The sequence below is a fragment of the Notamacropus eugenii genome, chromosome 4 (assembly GCF_028372415.1).
Source record: "Notamacropus eugenii isolate mMacEug1 chromosome 4, mMacEug1.pri_v2, whole genome shotgun sequence".
NCBI classification, from domain to species: domain Eukaryota; kingdom Metazoa; phylum Chordata; class Mammalia; order Diprotodontia; family Macropodidae; genus Notamacropus; species Notamacropus eugenii.
Genome location: NC_092875.1, coordinates 60,723,834 through 60,750,851, shown reverse-complemented (window position 1 = coordinate 60,750,851; position 27,018 = coordinate 60,723,834). Strand labels below are relative to the sequence as shown.

Below are 27,018 nucleotides of genomic sequence, written 5' to 3'. Positions count from 1 at the left end.
GAGTTGTCTTAAATCACTGTTGTGGAGAAGAGGTAGGTCTATCAAGGTTGGTCATCAAACAATGTTGCTGTTCCTGCATATAGTGACATAGTTCTGTAGATTAGGGATTCTTAACCTTGGGCCCACGGACTCCCTAGGGGTCTGCAGATATATTCCTGGGAGACCATGCATTTACATATACATATATGTGTGTATATGTATATATGTATGTGTGTGTGTATATATATATACACACACACACATACATATATAGACAACTGTAAAAATACAGAGGATTACAAAGGAAACCAATTAAATTGCATTTTTATTTTATGCATTGAAAAACATTATTCTGAGAAGGTTTCACCATATGTTTCACCAGACTAACTTCCAAAGGGCTCCAGGACACAAATGGGTTAGAGTATCATCTATCAGAGTATTACATGTAAACTTCCTTCTAAGACCTCTGCCTGCCTTTTCCAGGGATTTCTTCTATATTTCTTGCTGGACCAGTGACTGATATCACATAACCTAAGCTCTCCCTAAGCTGACAAGTATGGTAAAGTAAGTAGCTGTACCAGGTAAGGAAGAGAGAAAGAGCTCTAGTCTGATTCTTTCACAATGTCTGGTTGGAAGACTCAATGTAAAGACTTGACTTGATGAGTGTAGCTGGGTAAGGAAAAAAGATGATGGGGAGGTGCCTTTGAGAGTTCAGACTAGGGAGACTGAGAGTATGGCAGTGCTGGTGACAGAAACGGAAATCAGGAAGATGAACTTGTTTGGGTGCGGATGAGACACTAAGAACTAAGGTCCAACAAAACAAAGGTAAAAGGTCACAGGGCCAAAGTCTTTGGGATTCATGGCTGGACAGAAATAGATTGGGGGGATGTCAGCGGGGCCCACCTTCTCTCTGTCCCCCACAGGTCAGCTCCAAACCAAAGATGAGCAGCCGAGCTAGCAGACCCCGGAGCCGGCGGGGGAGGGCACCACCCCCAGTGAGTGATGGCAATCCATGGACAGGCCGAGTGTGGCCACCTCTCCCTCTGTCAGGCAGGGTGGGGTTGGAAAGAATGGAAAGGCCCCTGGGTTACCTTAACTCTGGAGGCCTTTCCCCACCTCTCAAGCTTTAGTCTTGGGGCCTATTTGCCAATCTGAAACCCTCATCTTCCCAGAAAATTCTGAACCTTAAGTTCTGCCCAATGGAGGTATCCCCAGAATTCCTTGACCAGAGTGTCCCCTCCATGACCCACAATACTGACATAGGATGTTAGTCCACTGGGGCTCAGAACCCCGTGACCAAGGCTAAGGGTGCTTGCAGGGGGAGCTGGACCCTGTGGTGGAGAGCACTGAAGAGGCAGACACCATGGGAAGCAGCGTTGGACCAGAGCAGGCACCCAGACTGCCCAGGGAAGAGTCACTGGCAGAGCACCTGGTCATCACTGCAGAGCCCAGCAGCCAGAGTGACTGTCTACAGCTGGACAGACCCAGGTAGGACTGGGGCTGGGGGGCAAAGGGCAGAAAGGTATGACCCCCTGTCATGTCTTACTGCTCTGAGCTCTGACTTTACAGGGAGAAAGCTGGCTTATAGGCTTCCTAAAGTTTCTCCCAGCTCTGACTTCATGTACTCTGTTCCAATGTCCCTTTCCAGCTCTGCCATTTCATGTTCTGAGGGCTCTCCCTTCTCTGACACTGTGTTCTAACATCCCTCTCAGCTCTGACATTCCCTGTTCTAAGGGCCCTCCCAGTTCTGATATCCTGGGTTCTAAGGGTCCTCCCAGCCCTGATACTCTGGGTTCTAAGGGCCCTCCATCTCTGACAGTCTGTGTCCTAAGGTCCTTCCCAACTCTAACAGTCTGTGACTCAGGAAAGAATTTGACTCTTCTGGAATGATTTGTAGTTGTTGGATTTCTGCTTTTAAAGGACACATTATTGGTCATTTCTCTGGTTATGTAATCACAGAGTCTCAGCTTCTGAAGGACTTTTGAAGGTCAAAAGGTTTAACTTTTACCTGGTGCTGAGGAGCCCTTTGAACACAGAACCTCGTGTGAGACAACATAGCTAGCAGCGATTAAGCACGCGTGCGCACACGCACGCACACACACACTTGCACACACACAGACACAGACATACACACACAGCTACACACACACATACACACACAGACACAGACATACACATACACACACAGCTACAGACACACATACACACACAGACACAGACATACACATACACACACAGCTACACACACACATACACACACAGACACAGACATACACACACACACACACACACACACACACACACACACACATTGGGCCTTGGAAGAGACACTAGGTTTCAATAAGGAGCCCACAATACAGAAAGGGACAAGTGTCCTATAGGTAGTCGCAACAGGGAAAGGGGTGGTGATGGGACCTAGGATTTTATAGGTGAGGCAGCACCAGCTGAAGAACTTCCTGTACCATCACACGTGGGGAAACATCTTGGCCACGGGTCATCTTGAGGAGTTTCCTGGAGCATTGGGGAGTTCAGTGATTTTCATGGAATCCCAGAGCCAGGATGCAGAACGGAAAGGATTGTAACTCAGATCTCCATAGGCAGCTCACCGCTGTCCGCTATACCACAGGACCTCTAGACGGGCGATAAGCAAACACAAGTTTGTATAATTATGGTACCTGTATGTGCCCACATACACACGTATGTGTACCTACCTACATATATACATGTACCTACATATACATAAAATAGTTCTAATAGAGTATATTTACAGAATCTTAGAATATATAACATAGGAATATATAGAATAATGGGGCATAGACTAATATAGAATATGGAATCTTAAAATATAGCATCTTATATACAATATAAAAATACCTAGAATAATATAGACTAATAAAGCATTAATATAGAATTTTAAAATATAGGTATATGTATTTATAGCAACTTAGAATATACAATTGATATAAAATGAAAGGTAATCATTTGTTGTATTATAGTTATAAATGTATACACATATACTTATAGAATTTTAGAATATGTATATATATTCATAGGAACTTAGAATAGATATAATGGCTGTAATATAACACATAGGTCTATACATATACTTAAAGAATCTTAAATACATGCGATATAGAAACATAGAGAATGACAGACTATAGTCCAGAAGGGATTAATATAGAATCTTAGAATGCATACATGTGTATATATGTATATATATTTAATTGGATCTCTACATAGAGAGAGACAGATACACAAGAAGCACCAGAACATGGAGGAGAAAGGCTCTGCCTCTGAGCCAGAAGACAACCCCTCACACATATTAGCGGCATGACTCTAACCAAGTCACTCTCTAAATGCAGAGAGGGAGAAAGGGGGCTAACCTCTATTAACAGAAGGGAGTTTCTTCATGGAGGTATTCCCTACATCAGTGAAACCACAGATTCTCTCTCTCTCTCTTTCTCTCTCATCTCTTTCTTTCTCTCTCTGTCTCTGTCTCTTTTTAATCTCTCTCTCTTTCTGTCTCTGTCTGTCTCTTTCTTCCTTTGTATCTCTCTCTCTTTTCCTCTTTCTCACAGTCTCAGTCTCTCTCTTTCCTTTTCACTCCATTTCTGTCTCCCTCTCTATCTCTCTCTTCCTTTCTGTCTCTCCTTTTCTCTCATCTCTTTCTTTCTCTCTGTCTTTTTCTCTCTTTCTCTGTCTATTTCCCTTTCTCTTTCCATCTCTGTCTCTCTCTCACAAACATAAGAGCCTTGGAGAGTTATTTTTTTAAGTGCTATGTAAGGCCTATTGGGGAAAGCTCTTACCAAATGAGGGGCTGGGAGAGGGACAGCTGGGTACAAGAGAAAGAAATTTCCCAGGGGTGGTAGCATTTAAATTTGATTTTGAAGAATAACTAGGAGTCATCTGGTGGTGAGAGAGAGGGAAAACATTCTAGATGAGGGCAGAGTGAACCAAAGCACTGAGGTCAGGAAACACAATGCATGTCCAGGGGGCAGGGATCATCCAGTTTAACTAGAACTTAGCATAGAATATGTCAAGGGGAAGAAGAAGCTAAGACTGGACAAAGAGGGCCATGCCAGGTTCTGAAGGACTTGGACTGCAGTACAACAGCTTGAATTTTACCTGAATTCCCCACTTAGCTCATGCATCATCTTTACATGAGGCTTTTCTTGATAATGATAACTAGAATTTACGTAGCTCATTAAGGCTGGCAAAACACTTCACAAATATCTCTTTCTGTTCTTATAACAACTCTGAGAGGTAGGTGCTATTATTGTCCTCATTTTACAGACAAAGAAACTGAGGCAGACAGATGTTAAATGACTTGCCCAAGGTCATATAGCTAGTAAATGATCCCTGTTGGATTTGAATTCAGGTCTGCCTATTTCCTAGTCCAGGAATCTATCCATTGCACCATCCAGCTGTCTCCCACCCCCTACCTGTTAATGACACTCCCCCCAAAAAGGTCACTATGTACTTACTTTATACACATAGATATCTCCTCTGATAGATTGTAATCTCCCTGAGATCAAGAACTTTTATTTTTGTCTTTGTATACTCAGGACACAGTATTGCATCCAGCATATAGTATGCATTTAATAAATGCTTGTTAATTGATTTACTTAGGAAGTAACAAGGAGCCACTGAAGATTTTTGAGAAGCAGGAGGACATGACCAGATTTATGTATAAAGAAGACTATGCTAGTAGTTGTGTAAGGGAGGAGAGAGTAGAGGACAGGAGACCTGTAAGGAACCTATTGCAGTAGTTACAGTTGAATGTCAGTGAGAGCCTATAGTAGGAAGATGGTCATAGAAACAGAGACGATCATGGATACAAGACTTATCATTGGCCATTGATTATTATAATGATTCATCATAATTGTGATTATTAGTTGTAATTATTAATTGATTTGGAATTCAAGGTGAGAGAGTAAAAAGTAGCTTGATGTTTCTGAAGAGGAACATTGAGTCAGAAGGGCAGGTTTGTAGAGAAAGATAATGAGGCTGGTTTGGGACACGTCGAGTTTGAGGTGCTAATGGGATATCTAGTTGGAGACTCAAGTCTGCAACTCGGATGATAAGTCAAGGCTGGAGATACAGGGGAGGGAAAGGGAAGAGATTAATCTTTTATATAGTGCCTACTATGTGTCATGCACTGTACCAAGTACTTAAAAAACCCTAATATTATCTCAATTGATCCTTTGGGGTAGGCACTATTCTCTGCTTTATAGTTGAGGATATTGAGGCAAACAGAGGTTAAGTGACTTGCCTAGGGTCACACAACTATTAAGTATCTGTAGTTAGATTTGAACTCAGGTCTTCCTGACTTCAGGTCCAGGGTTCTGTGCACCATAGTGCCTCCCAGCTGCCTCTGGTTACAGATTTGGGAATCATCTTCATAGTGGAGAATTAGTGACCTAGGCGCAGAGAGAAACAACCAGAAGATAATAGATTTGAAGCTGGAAGAGTCTTAGAAGTCATATAGTCACCGATTTTACAGATGAGGAAACTGAGGTTCACAAACCTTCAGTGACAGTTACCCAGAGAGTAAATGTAAGAGCTAAGATTCACAACCAGGCCCCCCAATTTCAAGTGTTGCCTTGGAAGAGGAGAGGACTGAGGCCAGACCCTTAGGAAGCATTCACATTAAGAAGTCAGAAGAAAGATGGGATACAGCAAAGGAAAACTTTGAAAATAGGAGAACCAGGCAGGTGTGTTATCTCTAAAGCCAAAAGAGAAGGGAGTATCTGGAATATTTGTTGTTTAGTCATTTTTCAGTTATGTCTTCATGACCCCATTTGGGGTTTTCTTGGCAGAGATAATGGAGTGGTTTGTCATTTCCTTCTCACATTAGATGAGGAAACTGAGGCGAATAGGGTTAAGTGACACACAGTATCACGCAGCTAGTAAGTATCTGAGGTTGGATTTGAACTCATAAAGATGAGTCTTCCTGACTTCAAGCCCAGTGCTTTACCCACTGCCCCACCTAGTTGCCTTACTTAGTCTTACCCAAGATAAGAAGGTGATGAACAACCAATGAGCATTTATTAAGGTCCTACTAATGTGCTACTGTGTTCCAGGCACTGACATTAAGTCCTAGGGATACAAATACAAAGAATGAAACAATCCTTAGTCTCACATTTACATTCTGATGAGGGAAACAGCACATAAATATGGAAGTATATACAGAATAAATAGAAAGAGAAAAATAAAAATGTATACAAGGTAGTTGGGGATGGGAGTGAATCAGGAAAGATTTCATGTAGAGGATCCTGCTTGAGCTGCCCCCTGAAGGAAGAAAGGAAAGGAAACAAGCATCTCTTAATGCTATTGTAAGCCTACTGTGTGCTACTGAACCTAATATGTACTAAGCGCTATGTAAATATTATCTCATTTTATCCTCACAACAATACCTAGAAAGTAGGCTCTATTATTATCCCCATTTTGCAGTTGAGGAAACTGAGGCAGATAGCGGTTAAGTGACATGCCCAGGGTCACACAGCTAGTATGTAAGGTCAAATTTAAACTCAGGTTTTCCTAACTCCAGGCCCAACAGCCCATCCATTACATCTAACTGTGTATTTTTTTGAATGGGGTAAACACATAGGAATGAAGGTTAGGAAAGGGAGTTTTGGCCTAAGCGGTTCCCCAAGATTGTGAACCGTAGATTGTCACACTTTCCAGTTCTAATGGTGGCAATGATCCCAATAACTGTGAGGGGATGGGTGGCACCTACAGGGAAATACAGGGAACAAGGCATCATGACACTCCTGTACGGTAGCCCTCAATTTTCAGGATGTGAAGCATGGGCTGAAGCCAGCTAGATAGAGATGATTTCTATTTGCTCACCCACTCACCCAGCAATCAGGACAGCTTGTCCCAGGGTGAAGTTTCAGAGAGAGAGGCCTCTGTAGTGAAACCTGAAGTGGCCTCTCCACTGAGCCTCGAAGGAAGAGGATTCTGAAAGGTAGAGGTGAGCATTCCAGGTATAGGCTGAGAGGCTGACAGCTTGTGTGAATTCACAACAGCAAGAATAGAATGTGGACATCCCAGATCTCTAGTTTGTTTGGCAGAAAGACAGAAAGGAGTCAAGATGCAGTTAGCAAAACCATGGAAAAGACGGGAAAGATGAACGATGACATTCATAGGGTCAGAACCTGGATTTGTGATTTTATTGGCAAAGAGAATGCCCAGAATGAGGACCTCCCTCTACCAAAGCAGGTCTGAAGTCTCTCTGAAACTTATTGGGCTGGCTACTAGAGCAAAGCTATGGGACCTGCAGCCCAGGGGCATCCCACAAGACACTCAAGTATAGCCTGAACCAGATTAATACAGTAATTGGGATATATTTAATAAAATCAAGAAAAATACAATAGAATATAGATGATGTCAAAATGTGGTTTTCTAAGTCAATATCTGGTCTATAGATTAGCTGCTCTCTTTGAGTTTGATATCACTGATGTAGAGCAGGGCCTTCTCCTGATCTATATCTTGCTGCTGGACCCAGATGGCTCCAGAGGAGAAAGTGATATGTATGTATACACACACACACACACACATACACATACACACATATACATATATATGTATGTATATTCTGTTCTCCATAGGTATGACCAGAATTCTCAGTATTCCCAATGCTAGTGGTACCACAAAACTCCCTCTAGCCATTCCTCCAAAACCCTGAAATGTTGAATCTGTATCTATAAATCTATTAAAGATAAATCATACTGAGTGAAGTTATGACATGATTAACATAAGGAATGTGAGTATAAATGGAAAGAGGCCCTCAATCATTGCTCTTTTAACGTGAGTTAATAAAAATAATTCTTATATATAATATATTTGTGTTATATATTAAATATATATTATATCTTATATATTTAATTATATATAATAGCATAGCCTTCCCTCACTTAAATCCAATTCACTTCCAAGTCATGGCATCATCTTTCTGATGTCATGGTCCTCTTGGAGAATGAAGGACAAACAACTTGTCTAGAGCACTGAAAAGTTAATGACTCTTCCAGAGTCACACAGTCAGTATGAGGAAGACTTAGCAAGGGGCTTGTCACATAGTAGGCACTTAATAAATGCTTATTCAATTCAGTTGAATTGAACCTAGGTAGCAATGCTACTACCCGTATAAATGACGTTTGTGTAGTTCAGGGGTGGGGAACAATTTGTTCTGTAAAATTTGAATTCAGTCAAAAGGCTGCACTTAAGGATCTAAAAGGCCACATGTGACCTGAAGGCCGCAGGTTCCCCACCCCCAGTATAGTGCTTAAAAAGTTGCAAAACATTTCACATAATTTTTTAAATTTTATATCTATAATATATATAAATTTTATATTTTTCATTTATTTATCTATTTTGTTGATTGATTTATCAAGACTCCCATTTTACAGATGAGGAAATTGAGGTTCAGAGCGGTTACTTGACTTGCTATGGTCTTCCGAATTAAAGCCAGGTCTTCCTAACTTTAAGTTGCTGCCTCCATGATGTCAATGATATAGACAGATTGGTACTAATTAGTTGTAGGACCCTGGAAAGTTACCCCAGGATGAAGCACTTTGTGGGTCAGCATCTGCTCCGAGGTAGGACTCACTAGTTTAAAGTAAAAGACGTTTAATCAAATGCATAGCAAAATGAGACTCCCTATCTGCACAGAGGTAGATTGTACTCACTGGATATCATACTGCCCATGGGGAAGGAGATGGGTGGATCCAGCCTGCGAAGGATATTTACTAAGCTTACGCCTACCATGAGCCAAGCACTGTGCTAAGAACTGGGACACATGCACAGGAGGGACAAATGAGGGCCCCCCCTTCTGCAGAGTCACTGATGTCCTCTGGGTGGTCATCAGGAGAACTGAGCTGGGGTCCTGGCTCGCTTGTGTCCTTTGTCCACTGGGCATCTTGGATCCGTGCTGCTCTCGGCTGCCATCTGCTGGCCTCCAACTGCAATAAGGCTTTTACCTCTAAGAGGCAGACATACCTATTATCTCTTCAGTCCCAGAGACTAATCGTTAAGCTCTTTTGTATTGCAGACCCATTCTGTTACCTGAATCCGGCTAGCTGGTCTCTCTTTTAGACTTTTTAAATCAATTGTATTGGATCTATTTTGATAAATATTTCCCAAATACATTTTATTTTCATTTTTAACATTCTTTTCTAAAATTGAGTTCCCAATTCTTTCTCCGTGCCCACTGGGACTAGCCTTTAGACATTTTAGAAACTATTTTTTAAAAAATATTTTGTCTCTTTCATGGCCTCCTAGTCTAGTTCCACCCTCCCATCGAATTCTTATTAGGATTATGATAAGAAAATTATGATATCTGTAAAGATCTTTGTAAATAGTAAAGAATATACACATTCCTTAGGCTATCATCCCCTGGTACCAACTAGTCAGCCTAGAGGTTATAATTAGCTAAATTTCCAATGAGCTAGGGAAAGCTCCCATCATGCCCCTGGAGTTCTATGGAAGTCACAGGGTCTGGGCTGGGTGGAGAACTACTGGGCTAGTGAACTTTGCCCTGCTTCTCCATGGGAACAAAATCATTCCGTTTTTCTACACATGTGCATGCCTTATACATGTATGTGGATGCATGCGTACATATTTAGACACTTCATATTTTCCTTCTGGCTTCCTCCCTCCCCATTCCTCTTTATTTCCCCTTCCCTGGGCACAGGCTCTTTTGCCCTTGGAACAAAGTATCCCAGGCCCCAAGACAGGGTATCTTGCTGCCTTCTCTCCCAGGACCATCAGGAGAAAATGCCCTAGTGGATGGAGGGATGAACATGAGAGAGAGTAGGGGGTATAGTAGGCAGAGCCTGTGACCTGATCGTCCCAGTGTCCTGGGCCTTGGTTTCTTTAGGGATGGGCAGATAGAAGCTTCAGAGCCCAGCAGACATCTAACTCCTGGAAAGCTGCCCACGATGCCCGCCTCACCCTCTTCTCAGTTCCACCAGACCTCAGGAGAGGACGCCCAGGAAGGTGAGCTCCCTTCACACTCTGGAGGGCTTGTCATTATCTCAGAGGGTTGTTAAAATTCCCTGCCTCCTTTAAACTATCCTTTAATATTCCCTCTCCCCATATATACTATAATTCAAGAAATTCACTTGAGGCAATTCAATGCTTTTTACCTCTTGCAAGAGAGGTTCCTGCCCCACCCCACCCACATCCAAGTTTCAACCTCTCTCCCTCAGATCTCCTATGATTAAAGCATATATTTTCCCCCGCTTCCCCAACCAGCCCCTAGTGTTCAGGATTCCTTGGTTCCAACTCCCAGGTCATGGACCCAACCTGTACCTGGCTCTGCAGAAGGCAGTTGAGTCCTTGGAGAAGGCTGCAGCCACTTGTCGACAACAGGTCTCCAGCCTCCCGGTCTCAACTACCCTAGGCCCAGAGGAGCAAGGCAAGGCTGATGAGGTAAGCTGATGAGGTAAGGACTTTGTGCAGGAAGCCTGAGGTTGAAGGCCCCAGGTTCTGTGTCTAGAGGCAGATCCTCTGTGTATGTATGGACTCTCAGGATAAACCATGGCCTGTGCAAAGACTGGAGGAGTTGGTCAGGGGCTGGGGCCCCGTGGGCCAAGAGGAGGGGATGCCTGAGCAGGAGAGGATCCGCTACAAACAGGAGGTTCTGAATCTGACTGAGCAGAATGCCAGCCTTCGGGTTTCTCTGAAAAGAAAGGAAGAGGAATTAGCCCAGGACCAGGCCTCCCTGCAGGCCTTTCAGGACGAAAAGGACAAACTACAGAGACAGGTGGGCTCTGAGGTGGGATTTCTGAGGTGATCTGGGAGGACCTGCCCTCAGGGAATCTCTGTTCTGAGAGAGAAGGCATAGTCTGGTCCCTATTCTTGGGGAACCTCTTCTCTGAGAAGGGAGACACAGCCTCCTACCACCCAATTCAGACGACATAATCCTCAAGTGACTGGGCAATTTCCCTCAGAGGGAGGGGTCTTAAGCTGGTCCTGAAGCATTTTAGGAGGGAAGGAAAGGAGAGGGCTTGGAGAAAAGAGGACTTGGGAGAGTCTGGCACTGGACAAGAAATTGAACCTATATTGGGGATGGGCTGGCGACAGAGCCTTCCAGCACTCAGCACTGCCCTGTCCCTCCTTTCCCCTTCAGTTCTGGGAGCTGCATGAATCTCTACTGAAGGTCGACTTGTCTCCAGAGCTCCCCCTTAGCCAGGAAAGCTCCATGAGCAGATCCAGCAGCCCAGGGCCAGATGGGGAGCTGTGGGGGGCCCAGGTGAGTGCCATAATGATCACCATCCTAGCTGGCATTTGTATGATACTCAGAGGTTTATCAGGTCCTTTCCTCACAACCATCCCAGGATGTTGGTAGTGAAAAGATTATTTCCATTTTACAAATGCAGAAACTGAGGCTCAGACAGAAGGAGTAACCTGGCCACAGTTTAATGACCAGTTCTCAACAGAACTGGGACTCCAACCCAGATATCCTGATCCCAGATCCAGGGTTCTTTTTGTTTGTTTGTAGTCCATCAGGATTAAGTGACTTGAGTCATGAGTCTAGTAAATATCTGAGGCGGATTTAAATTCAGGTCCTCCTGACTCCAGGGTCCTCCTGATTCTGGAGGCATGCTCTATGCACTGTGCCACCTAGCTGTCTCCTATACCAGGAGGGCTTAATGTTTTTATCATGGACCAATTTGGCAGGATGAGGAAGCTGATGGATCTCTTCTCAGAATAAAGCAAAGAAATGAGCATTTATTAAATACTTACTATGTGCTAGACACTGTACTAAGGTCTGGGGATACAAATACAGGCAAAAAACTAGTCCTTGCCTTCAAGAATCTTACAATCTAATGAGGAAAGACAACATACCAAAGGAAGATGAAAAGGGGAAGGGGGAAGAGAAGATGCCCACTGAGGCGGGCATGGTGTGGAAGTCTGAAAAGTCAGAAGTGGAGCCAAGAGTGGGGAAAGAAGGTTGGCAAGCTTGGGCCCCTTCCCAAAATGGAGGCCCCAGGAAGAATTCACTTGTGGAAGAATAATACACTTAAATGGGTAAAATAAACTAGATAAGATTACTAAGGAAACTAAAAGGTTAGTGAAAAATGTATGTATGTACATATGTATGTGTGTGTGTGTGTGTGTATGTGTGATATACTATCAAAGTCCATAGATCCCTTGGAGACCCATGAGTACCAGGTTAACAATGCCTGTCCTGTCCTGTTCTGCTAGGAGAGGGCTCCTGTCAACTGTTGCCCTTAATCTGATGCCCCCTGGGTAAATCAGAATTCCTATTATAGTCAAGGCTGAAATTCAGACCCTTGGGGTATCCAGAATCCCCATAGTGGTAGGGACACAAATTCAGGCATCTCATCCCTTGGTACAGCAACTACAAAGTATTTCCAGTCCTGTGATCCCAGCACCCCTCACACCAGAGCTGCAGGACCTGGAGGCTCAAATGGAACAGCTCCGGAGGTAATATCTGTGACCCTCTGGGTTAGGGAGGTACAGGCTGGAGTCACTCTCTGCCCAGTCTGGCTAGGAATCCTGTGCTGGGTTATCACATCCATCCCCTACCCCTACCTTTTATTCTTTCTCTCCTCTTTCCTCTCCCCACCCAGGACTATTCAGAGGCTAAAATGCTTCAACCAGATGATACTAGGGGCCTTGCAATCCTGCAAGGGCTACTCAGAGGGACTGAGCATGCAGTTGGGACAGAGGGAGGCTGAGTCTACTGCCCTGCGCCTAGCCCTGCAATACAGGTGAGTCAACAGGGTAAAAACCAGTAACTGCCCTAAGGGGGCCCTTGGTACATAGACTTACTGAGGAATCCTATCTGGCACTGGGGTAAATGTCTTAGTTTTTTGTGGGGCAGCATCTAGATGGGATCTATAAGATATGACCTCTCTTGGATATTGTTGAGGTAGACTAGAGCCAGAGATCATGGAAGTTGGGGAGGTTAGGCAACTGAAATCCAAGATGTTTAAAGCCATCAAGGGGTTAGGATGGAAAGAACTGTGAGTCAGGTACTAAAATTATTGGGAAGGAAGGATAGTGATCTGGATGTCCAGAGATGACAGCAACAAGGGCCCTCCAGGATCATAGATTTAGAGCTGGAAGAAGAGATCTAAGAGGTCCTCTATTCTGACCCATTCATCGTGCAGCTCAGGAAACTGAGGCATAGAGCAATTACGTGACTTGCTCAGAGTCACACAACTAGTAAGAGTCTGACTAGGATCTGAACCTACATCTTCCCAATTCCAGACTCAGCGTTCTATTTACTACGTGGTGTGATGGTGGCTGAGGGAGGGTCTGAACCATAGTATATTCTCTCCTCTTCCTTGTCCTGGGGGTCAGGGAGTATGAAAGAAGGAGCAGCCAGCCTGGGAGAGTGTACCAAGAGAAGGTGAGTTCAGGAGAAAGCTAGGTTTCAATGAGGATCAGAAGATGGAAGGAACATGAGGAAGAGATCTGGGATCAGGAGAAGGTTGGCCATCCCATGTGACACGGGGCCCTGAGACCAGACTGCATGTCTGAGCCTGTTTCTCTGATGGAGAAGAGGCCCCCAGGAGAAGAGCATGATAACCATGGGACCCTGGGGGACAGAAGTCCAGGGGACAGGCAAGGTCAGGTGACTAATCACACTCTGGGGCCAGAGGGAGAGGAAACATGTGTCCCTATTGAATGTCAGTGCCTGTATCAAAGCCCTGTTCACCCCATTAGATCCAATTCTTATTGGGAGAGACACAGCACAGCCCTCATTGAAGCCTTGGTATGAGGAGATAGAGTCCTAGGCTCACAGAGTCCCTGACCTGAGAATGAGGTGGGAAGAGACATGACCCAAAGCTAAAAGAAAAAAACATGACCCTAAGCTAAGGGGCTAAAGCACAATACTAGCCACAAAAGGAGGACTTCAGTCATTGAAACATCAATATTGGAGATACTAATGATGCTGAGAGACCAAGGGTGGTTAATGAGGGTTAACGTACAGGAAGGAGTGACAGGTGTGGGAGTAGGTGAGCAGAAGGCCATGTGAACTCCCAAGAGGCTAAATAGGGTAGCCCCAGGAATATTCTGAGCAGGCCTTTGTCTAGCAGTGAGCAGTGTGTGGAGGCCTACGGGGTGCTGCTGGCCCTACGGACAGTCGACACAAGGACTGGGCCAGACCCACAGGTCAGGGAAGGTGGGACCAAGTCAGCCATGGCAGAGGCACAGCGACTTTTGTCTGAAGAAGACCCTGCGGAGGCTGGCATCCTGGCCCGTGTCTATGCAAGGTACGGGGATCTGGGGAAATTGTGCCTGCCAACCGGGAGGTGGAAAGAGAAGAGGAAAATGGGAGGAAAGGCTACACAGAGTTTAAGCTAGCATGGCAAGATGATACTCTCTAGGGTGGTACAGCCTCTGTCTCTTCCAGCCCTGAGGGCAGCAGTGTGGATGCGCCCACAGAACTGGAGGTAGCAGCACTCCTGCAGGGTTACATTGGGAGACTCCGGGCACACCAAGCCCTGGTGCAGGTGCCCCCCGAGCCAGACCCCAGACCAGGCCATGGGCCCAATGTGTTTCGAGAGGAAGCCATCTTTCAGGCAATGCTGGAGGCTCAGCCTGACCTGGAGTTGCCAAGACTGGAAAAGACACAGATTCAGCAAGAGTTGGCCACCATAAGGGTATGTACCCCAATAATGTTCCATTGGCTTATTCACTGCCTTCTCCTTCCTCCCCTTAACCTCCAACTCTCTTAGAAGCAGGAATGACTTCAGTACACAGAATACTGGAATAGCATGCCATTTTGGAAGGGAGATTTTCACAAGGGGTGGGAGTCAGGGGGAACTTAGAATACAGAAGACCAGAGCTGGGGAGGGTCTTAGAATGTCAGAAATAAAAGGACATCAGAACACAGAATGTTAGAGCCAAGAGAGCCCTTAGAACATAATGTCAGAGCCAGGATGTGAGGGTGGGGGTGGGGCTTAGAGTCCAGAATGTGGGAGCTGGGAGGGCTCTTTAAACACAGAAGGTTTGTGTTGGCGGAGCCTTAGAATGGCAGGCCAGTTATGGGATTGAAATATAGGTCATGTATCCCCTCTTATCTTCAAGCTCTGCTCACTGCCATCCAAAGGGTGGGTGGGAACTCAGGTAAATGCCTTGGATACTGTCGGAGCCTGAACACTGTAGTTTGATCCTTCACTCCTTATGCCCCAAATGGCCCTTTTGAGGTCTCAGTTTTCCCCCAGGGAGGGCTCAATGCCCAGCCCTGGAAAAGAACAGTAAGGAGGAACCCAGCTTTGTCCATGTCCTGCCCACAGGAGTCCCTGATGGATCTGACCCTGAAGCTGCAGCTGGTAAAGAAGGAGAAGCGGGCATTGGAGCTAAGAGATGCTGCCCACCGGGCACAGGGCACCCTCTATCTCTTGCTCCTAGAGCAGCTTCGGTGGCAGCTGGGCCAAGGCAGTCCCCACGATACCCTCAGCTCAGGAGGCAGTGACAGTGATAGCGACAGCAGCTGTGGCGTATGGGTGAGCCCCTTTGGGGGAAGGAGGAAAGGAGGGGGAAGCTGAGCCTTGGGCCTCGGGAAGGTGCCCATGATTTGGATGCAGTACAATAGGCTGTGAGACTTCCAGCCTCATCAGTTCAACTGAACCTGCTCTCCTTCCAGTTACCTGTGACCCCTTCACTGCCAGATCCAACAGTCTTTTCTCAGTCCTCATCCAGCGCTGCCTCTGTGCAGTCTCTGACGCTGTCAGTCACTCTCCTCTCTTTGACACTCTCTTCTCTCTAGGTTTTCTGGTTCTAGCTTTCTGACCACAATCCTTCTCAGTCTCCTTTGCTGGATCTTCATCCAGGGACTGCCTACTAATTATCAGTATCTCCCAAGGTTCTATCCTGGACCCTCTTCTCCCTTGATGTTATAACTTCCACGATCACATATCTCTTTAACATTGACATTACTGATGTCAGTATCTTAACTGATATTAACGCAGTTCTCTATTGGATATTCAGGGAAATGACAAGCCACTCCAGTATCTTTGCCAAGAAAACCCCAAACTGAATGTTGCTGAAATAACTAAATAACAATATTTGATATTCAAAGCCCTTTATAACCTGACCCCACCTACCTTCCTATCCTTCCTACTTAACCTTACTTAACACTCTCCCACTATTCTTTGATCTAGTGCCACTGACCTCCCTGTTGTTCTTGCACACTCTGTCTCCACACTCCAGACTTTTGAACTCCTTGAGATCAAGGACTGGGTTTTTTTTAAAACCTTTATTTGAATTCCCAGGACTTAACAGAATACTTGGCATATATAGTTGGCACTTAAAATGTTTGTTGACTGTCATTGACTCTCTGTGTGACTTTGGAAAAGTCACCCCTACAGTCAGAACATTAGTTTTTCTTCATCTTTCAAATGAGGATAATAGCTGTTCAGTGTACTTCCTGGAGTTGTCACAAGGAAAGTGCCTTGAAAGCTAACCTGTTGGTATCATTACCCCAGGCTCCTGGAGATGGGGACCAGACAGCCTGGCTAGGGGGATCCCGGGACTCTGATGACATGCTACAGGAGCTCACCAGTTCCCTGACTCGGTGGGTACCTCCCTCCAAGGGGTGAGGGTGGGCATTGGAGAATGCCCTGAGGATAGCCAGCTACCTGCAGGGGGCAGGGAGGAAGGCCCTATATGTCCATCTTCCTCCACCCCATCTGTGGGGTACCAGGACCCAAGAACTGGAAGGACAACTGAGGGAGCTACAGGCTTCACTGGAACAGATGGCCCAGGATGAGCGGGCCCAGCGAGCCCAGTGTGTGGAGGTCACCAATGACTTCTGCAAGGCCCACAGGTTGGTCTAAATCCCTCACCTTCCAACCTTGTTTCCTTTCCCAAACCTTTACCCATTTCGTGAATTAAGTGCTCCACATGCAAGGTCAGCAGATCATGTCCCTGCCCTCCAGTACTTCTGATCAGTTTAACAGAACCTGGAGCATCAGAACTGAGTGGGCACTTAGAACCCAGAATGTCACTCCTGGGAGGGGACCTTACAACACAAAATATCAGAGTTGGGAGGGTTCAGGGAACACAGAAAGAGATACCTAAGCCTTCCATTTCAGTGTGGAAAGCTCCACATGGCACTGAAGAGCCTCTAGGAAGGCTCCTCCAGTGCTTCTGGCCTCCCTGCCCACAGTGCCCTGGTGCTGGCCTTCCGGGGGGCCCAGAGGAAGCAGGAGCAGCAGCAGCAGACCTTGGACCAGCAGATAATGCAGATGGCAGCATGTCAGGAAGAGGAGTTGGAGTCCTTGACTCAAGTTGCCCAGGCTCTAGAAGGTTCCAGAGTCCTCATGCCCTGGGGAGAGACTTCTCTCTAGAGACTCCAGCCTCTTTCTCCTTACCCCACCCCCATCCTCAACTCCATGTCTAATCACCAGCATATCTAGTCATGCCCACTCACCCACCTTCACCAACAAAAACAGTTCTAGCCAGGGCTCTCTCCACCAGACCCTGCTATCCCTTTGGGGAGAGAAGTTTGGGAGACACAGATGGGATGGGTTCCTTTCGGATTCATATGATTGAGAGCCAGAAGAGACCTTGGAGTTTTTTCTTACAGATGAGGAAAGTAAGACCCTGTCTTTTTGGACTAGGGTCCATATAGAGATGGCACTCCCTGTATCTGCTATTGCTCCTGGCCAGGTCTGTGGATAATCTGTGGAGCTGCAAGGTGGCAGAACCAACCAGGGCCTATCCTACCCATCCCTCTATCAAAGCCATGCCTACCCACCTGCCTCCTTTTGAATTCTTTCCTCCCTCCTCAGGCTCCTCTGCTCTGGATACTAGCCTAGGCCCTCTCTGGACTTGAGCCTAGGTCCTCTCTATTATGGTATTGGGCTGGAATACACTAATGCCCACCCAGAGAGGGCTTGGCCTCTCTTGCCTGGTCACCTGGTACTATCCATGGTTTTGGAGTAGGGTTTGCTCAGACTCAGTTCTGCCCCCTCCCTGCCCACCAGCTGGTGCTCCAACAAATGAGGTCACTTCTCAGGATCTAAGAGCAGATGGGAAAGGAGGAGAGTCCAGGGCTCCCTGAGCAGACCCAAAGAGGACAGGGCATCTTAAAGGGCCAAGGAAAACTTAGAAAAAAGAAAGAAGGCTCCTTTCCCAGGGTTGGCAGAACCCAGTGTCCTTTGGAGCAGGGAAAAGTATAGGGCCTCTTCACCACCTCCTCCTCCCAACCCCCCAAAGAAACCATCAAACCCAGCTCTCCCAAGGAACTTTCTCTACAAAAGATTGGCTCCTGCTGCCTTGATTGCTTCCAGACCTGACCATCACCCCCTTGCCAGTCTTCCCCTTCTATTCCTTGGTCACTCTTTAGGGATATCAGTCTTGTTTTTCCCTTGAGGTCCCCCTAGAGTCCCCCCTCTCCCATCCTAAGCTCACAGGCTCTGTTGGATGGCCACTAAGCACTGGAGCACCTCCCCAGAGTCAGCTACATCAGAGTCCCCAATGGCTGGGGCAGCTCCAATGAGGCTTTGTTATCGCATTTCTCTGACTAAATCATCTCTTTCTAATCCCGGCCTCAGTCTAGGGGCAGAGGGGACTGAAGTCTCCAAAGCAAGAAGCTATACTAGATCTCCAGGTCATTTCAAGCAGACATTAGGCTTCTGTAGGATTTCTGTGCCCCCTCCCCCCAACAAATATGCAGTGCCTACAGTATGCAGAATACTGTGCTAGGCACTGGGGGAGAAACAAAATGTATATAAGGAAGTTTCCATCAGAGAGGAAAAAGATAAATGCAAACATGTATTCTACACAACCTTAAAGAAGTACATTAGAGTTGAGGTCCAAATGGGAAATCTTTATAGACTGGAAGATCAGAAAAGGCATCTTAAAGGGGCAGCTAGGTGGAGGAGTGGATAGAGCACCAGCCCTAGGGACAGGGGGATCTATGTTCAAATCCAACCTCAGACACTTAGTAGCTGGGCAAGTCACTTAACATCCCACCCATTGCCTCAAAAAAATAAAAAGAGATGGCATTGGAATTGGATGGGCTAGGCAGGAACTCAATGAGTAAAAAGGGAGAATAAGGACTTCCCAAAGACAAGGAACAGAGTGGGCAAAGGTATAGAGGTAGGAAAACACAAAGGGTAGGTTAGGGAGGGGGAAATGAAGTGGGAAGTTCAGGGTGGAAAAGACAGCAGTATAAGATAAACTTGGCTGACATTCAGATTTGGGAGTTTAAACTTGATTCTGGAGGCAGTAGGGAGCCATCAAAGACTCCTGATCACAGTTGATTTCCATGACTAGAACTATGTATGCATAAGGAAGATTATTCTGGATAGAAGTGGGGAGGCAGTAGGAAGATCTGTGAAGATACTGCAGTAGTCCAGTGGAAGTAGTGGGGATAAAAGAGGAAATACATCCGAGACAGATGATGGGAAGGAGGAAAATGGCAGATATGAGAGCTTAGGAAGAGTTAAAGAAAGGTTATAAACATGAGAGAATAGGCTAGTGGTGATGCCACAGACAGAAACTATGGAGCCAGAAAGAGCAGACTAGAGAGCAGAGCAGAATCTGAAGGCCCTTCCTCCAGGCTCCATCTTGAAACAGAATTAGGTTCAGTATTGGAAGTTTACCAGTGATATGGCTTGTGTCAGCACCAGGGTTTTCCCCTGGGAACACTGGAATTTGGTACACCTTGTTCTAAAGATCCTTCTCTCCTATTCAGACTAATCAAATGTTGATAATCAAATGTTTCTTTTAACCTGACTGGCATAAATGTGCGGTCAGATCAAATCCCCTTCCCTCTCAGATGGGCCAGTGCCTTCCCCAAATACCTGGTCAATTTTCCAGATTAACACTGTCTCACTTCTTCTTTAAGTGGAAATAGTTCAGGGGTGCTAGAGAGTCAAGCAACCCTACAGTCCCAATGATTTGCATTACCAGGTTTAGGTCTAGGTTTCTGGGCAAAGGCATAAGGGTGAGGGTTGGAATGTTATGTTTATGAAACAAAAAGTGTTAGTTTGGCTGCAGTGTAGACTTTACGAAAAGTCATATCATGTAATCAGTCTGGAGAGTATGTGAAAGTCTTTAAATAACAAACAGAGGGAGTTCATATTTTATCCTAAAGGCAATGGGGACCCATGGAAACTTCTTGAGCCAGGCAGTGACATGGCCAGATCTGCATTTCAGAAATATCAATTTGCCAGTTGTTTGGAGGATTGATAGGATAGGATGGTGCGAATGCAGGGAGACCAATTGGCAAGCTATTGCAATTGTCCAGGAGAGAGATGATGAGGACTAACTAGGTTTTAGTGTGAATAGAAAGAAGGGGAGAGATTCAAGAAATCTTAAGGAACTATGTTCCAGGCACTGTGCTGGGGATACGAAGAAAGATTAAACACATAATGGCTGCCCTCAGGAGGCTCCCCTTATAATGGGGGGAGACAATAGACAACTACATACATACAAGATACATGAGAGTAGAAGGGCACCTCAGAGGGCAGGCACTGGCATTGAGGGGCAGGGGTGAGGGGCAACTATGAAAAGCCTCCTTCAGAAGGTAGGAATTTGAATTGTCTTGAAGGAAGCCAGGGGAACCATTTGGCAGAAGGGAGAACATAGCAGATATGGGGCATAGCAAGTGAGAAAATGGGAAGGAGAAAGGTTGTAAAGGTCCTTCAGTACCACATAATGCATTTTATCTTGGATCCTGGAGGTAATAAGGAGCCGTTGGAGATTGTTGAGGAGGGGAGTGATAGTCAGATCTGTACTTGGGGAAGATCACTTTGACAGTTGTGTGGGAATGGAAGAGACTAGAGGGAGGGAGGCCAAACAGAAGGCCCTTTGCTATAGACTAGGCATGAGTTGATGAGAGCCTGGACCAGGTCGGTGGCTGTGTGAGTGGAGAGAAGGGGACATCTTTGAAAGATGTGAAGCAGAAACACAAGACAAGGTGACAGATGGGAAAAATGGAGTAACTATAAGAGATGATGAGGAGGACATGGAGGTTTTGAGTCACTGGGTGACTGAGAGAAGGGTAGTCTCCTCCATGGTAATGGAGAAGGATCAGAAAGAAAGTTAGTTTGGCTGACATGGAAGGGTGAGAGAGGAAATATTGTCCAGTGACACTGGAAAGATAGGTTGTGTAGGACTTTAAAGCCTTTATGGAGAAGTTTCTATTTGATCCCAGAGGCAATAGGAAGTCATTGGAGCTGACTCTATAGGAGAGTCACATGGTCAGATATGCGCTCTGGCAGTGGTGGGTAGGATGGAATGGAAAAGGGAGAGACTTGCAGAAGAGAGACCAATCTAGGCAAGAGATTGATTAGGGCGTGAACTAAGGCAGAAGTTATGTCAGTGGAGAGAAGTCAGATGTGAGAGATGTTAAAGAAGTTTGTTTAGTCCTCAATCCTGTCTGACTCTTCTTACCCATTTGTAGTTTTCTTGGCAAAGACACTGGAATAGTTTGCCATTTCCTTCTCTTGCTCATTTTACAGATGAGGAAACTGAGGCAAAAGGGTTAAGTGACTCGCTCAGGGTCACATAATATCTAAAGCCATATTGGAATTCAGGAAGATGAGACTCCCTGACTTTCAGGTCTTGCACTCTATCCATTGTGCTACCTAGCTGTTATAGAGTCAGAAATGGCAATATTGGGCAATTGACTGGATGTAGGGGTGATAGAGAATGAGGATTCCAGGATATCGCCACTGTTATAAGGCCTGGAGACTGGAAGAAGAGTGGTGACTTTGGCAGAAACAAGGAAGTCAATACAAAGTGTAACCAGGAGTTTAGGCCCGTTGCACATGCATAAGACTCTTCTCACTGGTGGAGAGGATTCCTCTAGGGGATGAAGGTTGGAGCTGGGAAAGGAGCTGGCTTCCTGCTTCCAAAAAGAGAATACACAACTTCTCAGCAATCCTTTTCTCCCCAGCAAGGAAAGTCTTGTACAAATGTACCAGGCATGAACCCTGGGTTACAAAGTAATTTCTGGAGTATAGGAAGGAAAGCAATAATTAGGGAAACAGGAAAGAATATCTTACATAGGAGATGGAGTCTTGAAGGAAGTTAGGTCTAGCAAGAGGCAAGAGGCAAAGGTCAGCTGAGAGAGCATTTCAGGCATGAGGGGACAGCTGTACATTATGTACTCAGAATAGCAAATAGACTGATTTGTCTGGAATGGAGAGAGGGAGAAGGAGGGAGGGAGGGACAGAAGGGGCGACAGAGAGAGAGAGACAGAGAGACAGAGAGAGAGAGGATGTAAATGGGCTAGAAGAATAGTGACTGTGAATAACTTTAAATTCCAAATGAAAGAGGTTGTATTTGTTTTTGGGGAGGCAACTGAGATTAAGTGACTTGCCCAGGGTCACACAGCTAGTAACTGTCTGAAGACCGAATTTGAACTCAGATCCTTCTGACTCTAGGGTCTATGCTCTATCCAGTGCTTCACGTAGCTGCCCCAGGTTATATTTTTCTTAGAGACAATGGGGAGCCACTGAAAAGTTTTGAGTCATCATGGGTTTGAGTTTTGCATGGGTCAGCCATAGAGAGATGTCTTTAAGGTAGCTCTGAAGTTGGGGCCCAGGGCAGTGTTATGACAGCTCATGCTCAGAAGTAATGAAGACATGGCTGTAGACACTCTCTTCAAGCTGTGGAAGGAAATGAAATTGCTTAGGAAGAGAAGAGGGGCTTAGGGCTCGTGATGGACACTTGGGGACCACCCATAATGAAGAGGATCATGGGGTGGGAGGATTCAGAGCTGGGATCTTAGAGATCAAGAAACCAGAAAAGGAGAAATAAGAGTAGTCATTGAGAATAGGAAAGGATATCAAAAGTTGGCGGGGAGGGGACTTGAGAAGGATGAGAAAATGTCATTGGATTTGAGGATTAGAAAGTCATGCGCAGTGGGAGTAGAAGCCTGGCTATAAGGAATGGAGGAGAGACTAGATGGTGAGAGGAGTGTAGAAATGAAAGCATTTGGTACAGAAGGAAGGAAAGAAGGAAATAGCATTTTTTAACCACCTTCTGTATGTTAGACACTGGGCTAAGCACTTATTAACAAGTGCTATCTCACGAGACTTCATTTGATCCTTGGATCAAATAGCTTTTTCTTTAAAAAATATTTGTAATAAACTTAATTTAACCACAACAGTGGGAAAGAATAGAACTTTGGCTCAGATCCTAACTTTGATCATTCTTACCTGTGTAAGGTAGGTAAAAGTCATTTATCTTGGGACTCAGTTTCCTCATCTGTAAAATGAGAGGATTGGACTACATAGTCTCTGAGATCCCTATCAGTTCTAGGTCTATGATCCTTATGATCAATAAACTCATTTAGACTTACTATTTCCATTTCAATAAATCAACAGTGTATCAAATACCATAGCTTTTCAGGCACTCATTAGTTTTCCAACAAATAACCAATACGGTTATTTCTTGTGGTATATTAATAGCATGTTTATATTCATAACATAGAATTTGAGAGTTGGAAGAAATCTCAGTGGCCATCAAGTTCAACTCATATGCAAAAGGAACCCCCACTATAAGTAAAATACTGAACAAATACAATCAGGAGACACAGTGGATGGAGCACTGGACCTGGAGTCAGGAAGCCCTGAGTTCAAATACTGCCTCAGACACCTACTAGCTGGGCAAGCCACTTAACCTCTCTTTGCCTATTTTCTCATCTGTAAAATGGGGATAATTATAGCAACTAACTGCCAAAGTTATTGTAAAGATCAAAGGAGAAAATATCTGTAAAGACTTTGTAAATCTTAAAGAGCAAATTAAATGCTAGTTATTAGGATGATGTCATGAGGATCAAAATTTTCTGAGGAAGCACCCCCTCCTTACCGCTTCCCAAGGCAGTCCGCTCCACTTAGGGAAAGTTGTAATTGTTAGAAGTTTTCCCCTGATATCTAGCTAAATTTGTTTTGTTTTGTTTTTTTGCAGCTTGTACCTGTTACAGGTCCTGGTTCTGCCCTCTGGGACCAAACTCTGAGTCATAGCTATCCAAATATTTGAAGATTTCGATCATATCTCCCCATTTCCCAACATACATACTCTCTCTCTCTCTCTCTCTCTCTCTCTCTCTCTCTCTCTCTCTCTCTCCCTCTCTCTCTCTCTCATTTTTCTCTTCTCCAGGCTAAATATCCCCAGTTCCTTTAGCCAATCCTCATATGATATAGATCCAATGTGCTTTCCCAGCCTAGTTTGCTTTCCCTGAACACTCTCCCAACTTATCTGTGTCCATATCAATTAACATTTATTAAGCGCCTCCTCTGTGTCGAGCATTGTGCTAGTCACTGGGGATACAAAAAGGAGCAAAAGACAATTCCTGCCTTCAAGGAGATCACAATCTAATGGGAGAGACAACATGCAAACAAATATGTACAAACAAGCAAGGGACAGGAAAAATAGGAAATAATTAATAGAAAGAAGACAATAGAACTGAAGGGTTTTCTATAGAAGATGGGATTTTAGTTGGGACTTGAAGAAATTCAGGGAAGCCAAGAGGCTGAGATGAGGAGGGAGAGCATTCTAGGCATGGGGGCCAGCCAGAGAAAATGCCAAGAGAATGAGTGTCTTGTTTGGGGAACAGCCAGGAGGTCAGTGTCACTGGATCAAAGGGTACCTGGCAAGGAGTAAGGTGTAAGAAGACTGGAAAGGTAGGAATGGGCTCGGTTACACAAACTTTGAATGCCAAACAGAGCATTTTTTAAGTTTGATCCTAGGAGTGATAGGGAACTAATGGAATTTATTGACTAGGTGGAGGGAAAGGGTAACATGATTGAACTTGTGCTTTAGGAAAATCACTTTAGTGGCTGAATGGAGGATGGATTGGAGAAGGGAGAGACTTGAGGCAGTTAGACTCACCAGCAGGCTATGTCCAGGCATGAGGTCATGACAGTCTGAACTAGAGGGATGGCTATGTCAGAGGAGAGAAGGGGGCATATTTGAGAGGTGTTGGGGGGCATGTTCAAGAGATGCTGCAAAGATGAAATGTCCTTCCTACACTGGAGGAGCCCAGAACTGAACACAGTACTCTAGATGACTTTATTCAGCCGTTCCCCAATAAATAATCATCTACTTTTCTTCTCATTCCTTGTTACTATAAAAAAGTGTTTTACACACACACACACACACACACACACACTTGTCCTTTCACTCTGTCCTTGACCTCCTTGTGGTATACAGTACATGCCTAATCATATCACGGGTCAGTCAGTTAATAAGCACTTATTAAGCACCTACTATGTGTCAGGCACTGTGCTAAGCACTAGGGATACAAAAAAAGAGGCAAAAGACATTCCCTACCCTCAAGGAGCTTACAGTCTAACTGGTCAAAGGATATGCACAATTTCGTGGCTTCTAGTACAATGTCCATAACTTTTCTTTTTATAGAATCAGTGTATATATATCCTGTTCTGATTTTGCTTGACATTATTTCAGAAAGGTCTTTCTCTATCTCTTCACATTTTTCACATCTGTTCATCTTACTTGCAGTAGAGTGCCATAACATGAATGTGCTACAATTTATTTAACCATTTCTTTACTGGACATTTAGGCTGCTACAAAAACCTCTGAACAGCTAGTTCTTTTGTTTTGTTGTTGTTTTAAAATAAATACTCTCAGAGTATAATCCCAACAATTATACACTAAGTATATAATCCCAACAATGGAATCATTGAGTCAGTGGGTTGGTTTATTTTTGTCATTTTTTGTCCTTTGTCCTGCCAAATTACCTTTCATAAACATGTAACAGTTTGCAATTCTCCAAGCAATGAATAAGTATACCTGTTTTTTCCACAATGTTTCCAGGGCTGAATTTCTTTGCTATTACAATTACTATTACTACTACTACTACTGCTGCTGCTGCCACTGCTATGACTACTACTACTACCACCACCACTACCACCATCACCACTACTACTACCACCACCACTACCACCATCACCACTACTACTACCACCACCACTACCACCATCACCACTACTACTACCACCATCACTACCACCATCACCACTACTACTACCACCACCACCACCACCATCACCACTACTACTACCACCACCACCACCACCACCACCATCAGTACTACTACTACTTATTTGATGGATGTGAGGTGATAACTCAAAAATTGTTCTGATTTGCTTGATTCTTAGTGAGGTTGAACATTTCAAAAAGTGATTATTAATAATTTGTATTTCTTCTTTTGAAAACTGTTCATAATTCTCTGACTATCTGTTGAAGAGTGGGAGTTGTTTCAAAAAAAAGTTAGAACAGTTTCTTGTTTATTTTCGATGCCATATTTTTTGCTCTCATGTTTGCCATACATAGTTTCCCCAATTTATTATTTTTATTTTGTGTGTATGTGTGTGTGCACCAAGTATATACATATATTTAGATCATTTGCAACAAAGTTTCCCCAATTAGTTATTTTTATTTTGTGTGTGTGTGTGTGTGTGTACAAAGTATATCAATATATGTATCTACAAATTATATCTCTGGAGATACATATACATCTTTATCTATCGAGATAGATATATTTTGTGTGTGCTTTTTAGATATATATGTATGTATATACACAAAGTATATCTCTAGATACATTTTTATCTCCATAGAGAGATATAAATATACTTTGTAGATGTCTATATATACTTGGTATATATACACAAATATATGACACCTAAAAAATGTATCTAAAACAAATGAGAAACTGGTCAAAGTTCTAAAAAAGCAACTTTCAGATATATACTTTCTCAAGACGAGGTTTCCTCTGACTACGTCAGAAATGCCAATCCTGATTGGCATGGAATGGAAGCTTTAATCTGCTCTTTTTCTGACCTGGGCCAGGTTGCCTCTCTTTAGGAAGTCTAGTGGATTTCTGTTGGGGACTGGGAGATGGTGGTGATGGACTTCATGTAGACACACGATTGGTTATAGTCCTACTGCAGTTCAAAACTCCCTAATTAAAGTGATCTACCAGCCTCCGATTCCTGCTGTAGCAGGGATCATAGGTACTTACCAGTTCTCCTAGCCATTATATTGGTTTTTTGTTCTAAATATTAAATA

At 44.5% G+C, this 27,018-nt stretch overlaps 2 protein-coding genes across 4 annotated transcripts in view; one reads left to right on the top strand and one right to left on the bottom strand.

The window, feature by feature from the left end:
- Positions 1–287: 287 nt before the first annotated feature.
- Positions 288–27,018, bottom strand: part of LOC140502224 (uncharacterized) — a 45,961-nt gene continuing 19,230 nt past the window's right edge. Inside the window, exons 5-6 of the mRNA XM_072606524.1 lie at positions 10,294–10,663; positions 288–2,610 (exon numbers count right to left, since the gene is read on the bottom strand). The gene's annotated coding sequence lies outside the window, so the exon portion shown is untranslated. The remainder of the gene's footprint in view (positions 2,611–10,293; positions 10,664–27,018) is intronic.
- On the top strand, positions 909–25,044 carry USHBP1 (USH1 protein network component harmonin binding protein 1). 3 transcript variants are annotated; one of them, XM_072601305.1, is made up of 15 exons: positions 909–974; positions 1,298–1,467; positions 9,860–9,978; positions 10,274–10,413; positions 10,514–10,747; positions 11,114–11,236; positions 12,347–12,435; positions 12,582–12,722; positions 14,058–14,234; positions 14,375–14,624; positions 15,261–15,470; positions 16,452–16,540; positions 16,670–16,792; positions 17,135–17,274; positions 23,896–25,044. In XM_072601305.1, the coding sequence occupies exons 1-15, from the start codon at positions 921–923 to the stop codon at positions 23,949–23,951; spliced, it is 2,115 nt and encodes a 704-aa protein (XP_072457406.1). In that variant the 5' UTR covers positions 909–920; the 3' UTR covers positions 23,952–25,044. The 3 variants fall into 3 exon arrangements, with proteins under 3 accessions (XP_072457406.1, XP_072457405.1, XP_072457407.1); XM_072601304.1 differs by having other exon boundaries at positions 14,055–14,234; XM_072601306.1 differs by lacking the exon at positions 17,135–17,274 and having other exon boundaries at positions 14,055–14,234.

Excerpts from the sequence above, each read along its gene's own strand:
- USHBP1 (XM_072601304.1), top strand. The coding sequence starts at position 921 with ATGAGCAGCCGAGCTAGCAGACCCCGGAGCCGGCGGGGGAGGGCACCA. Across the intron at positions 1,468-9,859 it reads CTACAGCTGGACAGACCCAG|GGATGGGCAGATAGAAGCTT; the intron begins GTAGGACTGGGG and ends TGGTTTCTTTAG. Across the intron at positions 10,748-11,113 it reads AGGACAAACTACAGAGACAG|TTCTGGGAGCTGCATGAATC; the intron begins GTGGGCTCTGAG and ends TTTCCCCTTCAG.